Below are 10403 nucleotides of genomic sequence, written 5' to 3'. Positions count from 1 at the left end.
CATCTTCATTACCCCTTTCGGTAGTCGGGGGACTGAAGCAGTTGGAGGCTGAAATCAGAAGCAGCCTGTAGTTTTAAGACAGATGCTGTCAGGTGTGCTGCATCATTTTTTTCCAGGTTACACAGCCTTTTATTGCTCTCAACCAAAACATTCACCCTCACCCTTGCCCATGGAGGAAAACAAGGCTGGCCAGCTTCTACCAGGGACTAAAACCCCAGGGATAACAGCATTAGAAAGAACAGAGTTAGCCTTAAGGGACCACCCTAATTTACTCAGCAAAATCACAGCTGAAGGGATTGACTGTAGTCCAGCTCCCCTCTGCAAGCCTTTGCTCCATTCACTATCTACCTTCCAGTATCTGCAACCATAGAGATGTTATGCTACAGCTGTCATCACAGTGGTTCACACCAGCAATGAGCAGGGCCTATCTTTTGCTTCAGCTGAGGAAGGAGCAGTGCTGCAATTTTCATTTGAATTCTAGGCTTTCAATTATTCTATGTGCTGCATGCCTTTTGGAGGCATGTCTCCTAGCAGGTCGACAGGAACCATCATTCAGCACTTAATATTTATCCAAGAACAGAAAGGTAGTAAGATGAGAAGGCATGAATGAAAATTTCATTTTACACAGTATTTGCTTCTAGGAAGAAAAAGAAAGGATGTCATCTGACTTTGCAAAACCAGCAACTGCACACACAGTCTGCTTGCATGCATCCTGGGGAAAGGGAAGTGAGAAATAAGCCGAAATCTTTCCCTGTCCTGACCCTCCAGATTTTTCTATTTTATTCTAAATCTTTTTGAGAGGAAACAGTGTCAACAGTCATTATGAAACTTCAAGAACATTAGGATAATCTCTTGAAAGTACTGAAGCTGAGGGAGGCTAATACAACTTCCTCAGTGCTGACAAAAAAAAAAAAAAGCACATATGACAAAACTGTTTGAATGTATAGTAGTATATTTCTGACCTAAACATCGAACTGTAGCTTAATCCCAGTACAGAGGCCTGTGATTCAGTGGTCAGAACTACTCAGGAATACATTTACATAAATTAAAGGGAAGACTGTTCAGGATTTTTTTAATGACACAAGCGTGCTGAGTCCAGTTCCTTGAGTGCAAAATTATATTTCATTTGTTTCGCACAAACATCTGAATACAAGATCTAACACAACGCCAAGACTTTCAACTTAAACATTTCCAAAACAGAAAGCAAAGTAAGCATTCAATATTTAGTTTGTAACTGAGCTTCTCTGCTTTTTGTGGTTGCCTCTAACACCCATACTACCCTAATAATATACCTTAAAGCTTTTTGTCAATATGAGAAGCTATGTGAATTTCTTCAGTTACAATATGGTGTTAAAACAGATGACAGAAAGCATGGTCAGGTTTTTCTTGGTTAAAGACTTCCATTTCAGTGGACTTTAAAGAAGGTCCTGAATGGAATTTTCAGCGTAATTTTGCAGTTGTGCTATTCCAACTGTTGTAGAAGTCCCAAACCAGAAGCAGCAATACTAAAGAACCATTAAGGAAAAACATTAATGGGCAAATGGTGAGAAAAAGCTGCAGAGCACTTGCAGGTAAACGAAGGCAATTGCAGTATTTTTCTCAAAGTTAAAAAAAAGAGCACACACTTCTGTGTTCAGAATTTAAACTGCAGAGTAAGTGTTTAAGGTAGAGTTTCATGCCCCTGAAAATAGGGGATTATTCTGAAGCAGTTTCATTTACTGACTGTAATAACTAGCCATTTTATACAGATGCCATATTCCTTACCCACATTCTAAAACAGATTCCCTTAATGTATGCAACATAACAAAAGGACAACCCTTTTTCAAACCAATATTGCTTGCAGTTATTGATGAGCTCTACCAGTTTCAGAATAGCAAACATCCAATTATTTAACAATATAAATATTGATTACTAAAGTTTTAATCATAAGTATAAAATCTCTATGTAAAACAACATGCCACAGTCTATCTGTACAAAGGCCAGGAAAAAGGTTATTTTTTCTTATATCAAAGTGCTACTGCAGAACTGAGTGATTTGTTGTGGACATTTCAGAAGAAATACAGATCATTTGGCTCAGAGTATTTCCCTACAAAGAATCTAAGTTCTTTTCAGAAGATTACAAAGCAGTTAGTTTCAAGCTGCTCAATGAAAAAAAAAAAAAAAAAAAAACTCTGGAGTTATGGCTATGCAACCAAACAAGTAGGCAAATTTTAATTTTCTCTAAACTATTTCCCAGTTTTCACTGTAACTTCAAAAGTTTCCATCTACATTTAGTCTATACAGAGCACCATCAGATAGTACCTGTGTTACAGCTAAAGCAGTTTAAGAGGTTGATGCTCTACCTGTGGTACCTGGCCATTTGAACATTTCTAGTCCATTTGGCTTTACCTAATCTGATTTTCTGACAAATGGATCAGGAATGAATGGCCAGGTATCTTCTCAGCAGAGAACCTCTTCTTCAATGACTCCAGCTGTAAAGCAGCACTTCTCTGTGAGCCCCCTAAGAAGTTCCAAAAGTCCTCTTTTCCCACCACCAGAGGCGTGGGATGGAGTGAAAGAGGGAAAAAACCTCTAAGGCAAGAGTGTAAAAGAGATGCAAAATCTCCCACTTGAGCTTTAGAATACCTCTTCCTTTATACACTAAGGCTACCACATCAGATTTTCCCAGACATCCTTTTTTATACCTGGACACTTTAAAGTAGAAATAAGAGAACTTGTCCATTTATTTGGGATTCCCAGGGGCAGTCTAGAGCAAGAGCAGTATCTGACATACCTGAAGCCCAGAATGAGCACTCAGACCACCAGCACGTTCCGTGTATCCCTGTGCAGAGACTAGCACATCCAAACCACGCTGGTTTTACAGCACATGCACTACTGCCCGTGTTCCAGACCCCAGGAAGACAAGTCAGAGCAAGAACAGAGATGTCCGACACCTCAAACCTGCAGGTCGAACAGCCACTAGGTTATAACCAAGTCTGGCACAGCCAGGACACGTGGGTCTATACACTCATGTTGTGATATGAAATACAGGAGCCATAATATACAAAGTTATAGTTGGGGAAAGATAATGACACCAGGAATGTTCCCAAATACGCCTCCATTATGTTCCCAGTCAAGCTCCAATATTCTTCATTATATCACGGTAAATATGACATTCACTCTTATACCTTTAATTTTTCCATATAAAGTATCAAGTAGTATACCTATCTGTATGGCAAAGACAGTATTTCTGAGTTGGTCCATAACACTGCGGTGCATCAAAATCAGATTTTGAGCATTTGTTCAGCAGCTGCTAAATGAAAAAGAAAGTTTTCTGTAGCTGGTGGAAATCGCTTTTGTTTCAGGGCCTCTGAGTTAAGGGTTGGTTTTTCATTGCCATCGGAAACTTCAGTAAGTGAGGCTAAAGTAGCCAAGATTTCTTTTGTCTTCAGAGAAATATCCTTCAAGAAGAGAAAAAAACCCAACCATGAATACAGTATGAGGTATTATAACAGGTTTTAACATACACTTACTAAAAAAAAAATCAATATTGAGCAAAAAGCAAATAATTAGAAATAAATAGTTAATTTAAATAAAGACCTCATTTATTTTAAGGGAAACCTGCAGCAGCCCTTCATCCTGCTTTGTGTAATGCTGAATAAAAGGAGGACAGCCACTCCACAGGCTCCTCTCACTGGCCTGAGCTCTTTCCACTAAGTTGCTAAGTTGTGAAATGTCTAATAATCTATTAGACAGAGGAAGAAGTGAAAAAAATCATCATAAAAATCAAGCTTTACAGCTGAGAAGCCATAGCTCAGTAGGACTTTTTCAAAGGTATCGAGCAAAATACATGCTTTGTAGAATAAAACTGGGAAACTAATTTTACTGGCAGTCCTATAATCAATACAGTTTCTGAAGTTTCTTCAGCAATGTGATTACCCAAGAGATAATATAAACCAAGAATGTCACCCTTAAAAACCTGTATGAAGAATAAAAATGCTCAAAATGCAGAGGGTAGAATAGACAGACTAATTCTCAGGGACAATCTTCCTCCTACTCCCCTCCTTCTGCCAAGATTTAGCAATAGAAAAAATGTCACTAGATTTAAAAATAAAAATACAGTATTAACCTTAATGACTTGGCTGTCTGATTTATCTGGATCTTCTGCAGATTGAACAATTAGTAGTCCAATTTCTTTATGAAGTTTTCCCATTGTCATTGCCTCTAAGAAAAAAGAAAAGCACACATTCATATAAAATTTTTTGTGTTATCTAGAAATACATATGAATAACAAGCCAAAACAAGGAGTCCTCTTCATGACTGCCATTTGAAATCTATCAGTAAAGGCAGTAACCTGACATATCAATAGCCATGCCAGCACAGGCAAATCGTCTACCTCTTAAGTGGCCCAAAGCAGATGATAAGGAGCAGCAAGATGACAAGCAACATACAAGCTTTCCTTTCAAAAAGTCCCCAGTCTCCAAGTATTTCATGCAATGTTTTTCCAAAGACTCATGTGGTATCTCAGCACTCAGCTGAATGTCTCTTCCATGTAACTGTCTAACATGGATGCTTTGAAATCTCAATTGTACATTTGTTAGAAGATAAGCATGTCTTTCCAAATTCCAACTTTCATCAGTCTTCAGGGTCTCAGTAAAACTGAAAGACAAAAGCTTACATACTGACTTTTCAGACCCTGGATAGAAGAAGGATCAAGACTGCTCGACCTACGGCAAGGTTCAGCAATTACAATCAACTCTGGAATAAACAGCCTCTAAATACAAAATATAAAAAGCAACCAACCTTTTACTACAGGGGAAATAGTGATCTCACTATCTGCCAAATTCACATGCACATCATAGAGGTCTGGTCTACTGTTCACTTCAGAATCTGTAAATCCAGCAATGTAACCTAGAGAGCAGAATTTTGGCAAGATTATAATCTTCATAACCAAAACAAAATCAAGATATTGAGGAAAATCACAGTCCTAAAGTCTGTTCTAAGAGTTTGACGTAATACTCATTAGGCCTAGGTTCCTCTCTTTGATATTATCAGTCATCTAACAAGCACATCCAGCAGAATGTTATGCTTCCGAGGAGCTTAAAAATCAACTTTGAAAATTGCTTTGAACATGAACCACTAACACTACATGCAATATAAAAAAAAGTTATTGATCTGAAATGTTAAACTCTTCCTACCATGCTACTAAAATTATTCATTTGCAAATGAAAAAGCCACTGAACTTCCTCTTTAAAACAATCTCCAGATAAACCCAGATTTTCTTGTTTATAGCACGCCAGGTGAGGAAATTTAGAGCAGCTTTTCTCTTCAGAAGATGTTTAGTGAGTTAAAACAAGCACTGTTGGTAATGTAATAGAAATATTGATGATGAGTAGTCTTCTTGCTCAGTATTCTGTATAAAAAGACTCTTACTTGTCACATTATGTGTCACGCTAATCTCTCCATATACCAAGGGCCTCTTTCTGGATTATCTGTTAAGTACTACACATCCACAGCAAGGTGTCACACAGATCAAACTCCTACATAGCTGGTAAAGTCTACCTGTGATTAGGAGCCAGAGACTTCACTGACAGCACACTGAATAAAAATGTGGAACTTCAGAATTAGGAACTAAAAAAAAAAATATTTAAAAATCCTAAAAATTCAGTTACTAGCTATGTGTAGAAATTGGAGTAGCTTGTCTGAAGTGAGCTGCTTCTGTACAACAGTGTACAGAATCTCTCTTTCAATCTCTCTGATCACAAAAGTCTCAAAACTGCTTTGCATCTGTGATTAGGGGTATACTGATATGGATCCACCCAGAACCACCAGATTAACTAGTTATTTTTTTAATATACTTGATTAGTTGATTTGCCTTTTCCTCAAGAAAATTATGCTGTTTAACTTTGAACAATAGCATTAACAGCAAAGTAACCATTTTTTCCGCCCAAAGAGCAAGACCTTGCAGCAACAGAAAATGGAATTAAATTTTCTTTTTATTTTTGATTAATAAATTATCACTACCTGTGCAGGCTTTTAAAGCTTCCACTTCCTCCTCATTTAGATGGACATATGAATGAAGAATTGACCAGTCTTGTCGATGCCACACTAAAGCAGGCAAAGTCCTAGAGAAATGAGATTGGTACTTGACACACGGTAGATTTTTACTTACACTAATTAAAGTTTCACAGTATAAAATGCATGTTCTAAAAACAAACTAGTATGACTAGGTCTCATTTGGCATGCATATACATGAAGTAGAGACTTCTATCGGTGCAAGCAGAGTTCATCACTCATACTACAGTTAAATTTCTTGAGTTGATGAACCCATGCTTAAAGCTTTAAGAGGGATTTAGCACAATTTCAATAAAGAGGTTTAATAAAGACATTTTCCCCCAAAATACAGGCATTTCACTTAATGAAGGTTCAAAATCTGTTGGATTTTTGGGGGTTGGTGTGGATTGATGAAGTACCTGGTAAACTCCTGGATAGCTTCTATTCTAGGATGGTACACTACAATTCTCTTCTTTAACATCAGTGCCGTATATAAGATAACCGTTTCCATTCCAAACTGAGAAACTATATCTAGAGAGGAAAATTATTTTATAGAAAAGATATACATGCTTTTATTATCATTTGTTTTTTGAAGAAGCTTCATCATAACAGCAGAGATAATACTTTAACAGTATTTACTTGAAGAACACATGAAAACTGGCTTATATTTTATATTGTACAAATGAAATTGGAATAGAAATTTCTGGTATTAATTAACCTTTGATGGAACCAGCAAGATAAGCCTTCCGAGCATCAAAATCCTTGCTGAGGAAAGATCCATTCTCTTCGCTTTGGCAGATCCCCTTTGTAAGGACTGCAATGTAACTCTCCATCATTTTAACTGGACTTCCATGCTTCAAGTAGATTCTGTGCGAAAAGAAAGAGTCTGGTATTTTGACTGCAATCATTACAGCAGACATGAAAAAAGAAAATCATAGTATCACAAATAACAATATTATTGGCAAGAATTCTTACTTTTTGCACACCTGGTTCATTTTTAAAATACTAAACTAGAAGTATTTCAACATGCACACAAAACCATGTTTGTCTTTCAGGATAAAAAACTACTTTGTATTTTTATTTGAGTCTCCTATTTTATGGAAGAACCAACATTTACCAACATAGAAACATAGCATAAAAGTGTAAGCAGGTGTTCAGACTAAGGATTCTTTGCAGACTTGGAAGGTACCCGCTTTATGAAAGAGTAACTACTACAGTAACTTGTTACTACATGCAGACCATATGACTAGTTAGTTTTTAATTTTTTTACCCAAATAGCATTAGACACTTTTTTGTACTGTTAAATGATGAAAGAAAAATATAGACGTGTTCTTGATACTCATTTAAAAAAAAAACCCTAACAATCACAAAACAACCACACACCAACAAAACCCACACACTTTTAGCTGTCTTCCAGACAGCAGAGACACACCATAACCTATTTTACAGGTTAGGGTACTTCAGGAATAGCACCGAAGCTCTCAACTACCTATTTTCCATATTAACTATAATACAAAGCTATGTCACATTTGAAACTCAATTATCACATTTAAAGGAATTCATCCTGTAATTGAAAAGAAGTATTAGCTGATAAATCAGCATTAATGTGATTCACAGTGAATCTGGTATTTTGTATTTCAGTGAAAAAGAACAATCTGTTTTTCAATGCCCTGCAGAAGTGGTAAAACCAAAAGCATTCCCACGTCTGCAATACAATAACCTCACAATTGCACCCAATTAGTGGCAAAATCTCAGGGAATACTCTTGGTATCAAAAACCAGGATGTGACTAATTTGGGAACTGAAGGAAGAGCAAAGAAAGATACAGAGAGATATCATGAGAATGGGGATGTGGAGGAAAGTGAGCAAATGGTACAAGGGACGGAGAAGATGGCAGCCTGGTTGGAAGAAGGGAGAAGAGAGAGCCACAGACCTCAAGAGGCAGAGGGTTGTCATTTTCCTAGAGGAAGGGCAAAAACATCCCTGGGTGCTGTACTTAGCTCAGGAAAATTGCAAGAAGTGTCTATAGTAGAGTGTAGAAGGATGCAAGTTGCCCACTAGACACATGGTGACCTTTGACTACACAGCATTGACCTCTTCCCAAATGTTTATACTTTTTAAAATACGCTCTCAGAGAAAATGAGTGGGTGGGTGAGTGGTGGTGGCATCTGTCTGGAGAAGACACACTGAAACCTATGACATTCAACCAACACTTCCTGCATGAACTCAAGATCAAATCAAAGATTTAGATAAACGGAGTCACAGTTTGTAGGACTGAGTTTCCAGCAGATCATTAGATCAAATGCAAACACAACACAATGACATTTAATCTTTTGCCTTGGCAAGATCTAAATGTGCAGCCAGCAGTACATCAAAACAGCTTTTATACGGACCTACACAGTATCCTAGTAAAGGCCGCATATTTCTCTGGGTTGAAGTCTTTGGCCATCAGAACAATGGAGAAGTGGGTCACCTGGGCAAGACACACGCACAGAAAAATAAACAGCTTATTTAATGACCTCATACAAACAGTCTTTTTCACATTATTGAACTTACTGCAGTACTTTGACAAGGTGTTTCAATTAAAAAAACCCCACTGAACAGTAGTGGCAGATCCTAGTTACTAACTGCAGGAAAGGTCTGGTTAACAGATTCCTGATGTGACTCATTTCCATTGAGTCACCTCTAGTACATACTATCTTTTGCTTAATCTACTCTTACAGAGTTGTTTTCCTTTTAGCTCATGAGATTATTTTAAAAGAAAGGCATTTTTCTTCCCCACAGCAGATAGGAAACTTCCAGAATGTGTTGCCAAAGGAGGCCGCGGAGGCAAACAGCATCAATATATTTAGAGAGACCAGAAAAAAATTCACAGATAGCAGGCCCACAAACAGAAATACTGTTTAACTTCCCTAATCAAATGACTGTGGGCTGAGACAGCATGAGGCTAAAAGTCTGCAGGCAGTGACTAGGCTTAAACGTCCTCCTTAAATAGCATCTCCCACTGCCACTGTCCGAGACAGCACTGGGACACTTTATTCTATTTTATGTTTTTCACATTGTTAAGGTTCATAGGAGATGTAAGCATGAAGTGAGGAAACACAAGAAGCATTTTGCTGGGGGCATGAAAAATTACCATGTTATCTTTCTACTTAAAAAAATATCGTGAATATGAAAAATGGAATAAACTTAACAGACAATTTAATGAACTACATAACAGGGAAAGTATAGAACATACAAGTATATTTGCAGTCTCCCAGTTATCAGTGCAGCAGAAAAGAAAGTACTTATATAACTCAACCCTTTGGAGAAAAAAAGCATCATCAAGTTCTATACGAACAAGATTTTGGACACTATGAAAGACCCTTTGCAGAATTTTTTTTACAGAAAAAAATTGCTGAAGTAGAAATGCAAAGTGACTAGAAATAGTGGCATGAAATAGCATTTCTATTTTAATACAAGGAATCTAAATTGGGTAATGAGTATCTCAATCCCTCTGCAATTCCATCAAATATATGTCTTGGCAAAGAACAAAATGTGGACTGGTTAGCTAGCTGGGTAAGAGCTGCATCTGTTGAGCACACAAAACCTTGAATCCCTTCCTTTCCTCAGAGCATACAATGGGAAAACACTGCTTAAACTGCCAGAGGAAACTGCACAAGTCTTCCCTGCATTCTACTGAAAAAACAGATGACCAAGTCCTACCTTTTTCAAGGCTGGAGAATCTTGAACTTCCACAGTTGTGATGTAAAACCACGATCTTTTATACTGGCCAAATACAAACGTATGAAGCAATTTATTTTCATCTGTGAGGCAGCACTTTCGCAGCAACAGACTCCTCAGTTCAGCTGTTACGGATGGATAACACCAAACCCACAAAGCATCTCCATTGGTGTCTTTTTCTATGGTGGAAAGATGTTCACTGTGAGAATGCCAAACAGCAGCAAGGAAGTAAATTGATGGGTTAATCAGGGTTGTTTCCTGGTATCAGATTAAAATTCCACTTTACCCTGACCCTAGACACCCGGTTCTGCCACTACAGTTGAAGCTGTAGGGCAGCATTTGTGCTACGGGTCTTATTTTTTAAGTGTTAATAAATATCCACTCTTGATCTGCTTCACGAGGTCAAAACAGCACCAAGAGTTTGAATACACGTTATTATGAGCAAGGCACTGACCAAAGAGCGCCTAGATCAGCTAATTTATGATTTCCCCTGCTTTTCCTATTTCTGCTTTCATACCAAAACCTCAGAAGCCGCGAACCCAGGACGGTTTAGCTCTGCAAGAGGCAGACCGAGACGCCAGCCCCAGCGAGCCGACACCCTCCGCCCGACCACAGGCTGGCAGGCGCCCGGCGGGGACAGGCCCTGCG

The 10403-nt window shown here is 38.0% G+C and overlaps 1 protein-coding gene across 1 annotated transcript in view; it reads right to left on the bottom strand.

Annotated features, from left to right (window-relative positions):
- Positions 1-593: 593 nt before the first annotated feature.
- The window catches only part of FAM45A (family with sequence similarity 45 member A), a 10296-nt gene continuing 486 nt past the window's right edge, over positions 594-10403 (bottom strand). The window contains exons 2-9 of the mRNA XM_026851530.1: positions 9738-10013; positions 8426-8505; positions 6752-6900; positions 6453-6564; positions 6004-6104; positions 4783-4890; positions 4109-4203; positions 594-3440 (exon numbers count right to left, since the gene is read on the bottom strand). Of these exons, the coding sequence (XP_026707331.1) occupies positions 3264-3440; positions 4109-4203; positions 4783-4890; positions 6004-6104; positions 6453-6564; positions 6752-6900; positions 8426-8505; positions 9738-10013 (1098 nt within the window). The 3' untranslated portion in view covers positions 594-3263. The remainder of the gene's footprint in view (positions 3441-4108; positions 4204-4782; positions 4891-6003; positions 6105-6452; positions 6565-6751; positions 6901-8425; positions 8506-9737; positions 10014-10403) is intronic.

The sequence above is a fragment of the Athene cunicularia genome (genome assembly GCF_003259725.1).
Source record: "Athene cunicularia isolate RWA chromosome 6 unlocalized genomic scaffold, athCun1 chr6_part1, whole genome shotgun sequence".
In the NCBI taxonomy this organism is placed as follows: Eukaryota; Metazoa; Chordata; class Aves; order Strigiformes; family Strigidae; genus Athene; species Athene cunicularia.
This window is presented reverse-complemented; position numbering and strand designations above follow the sequence as displayed.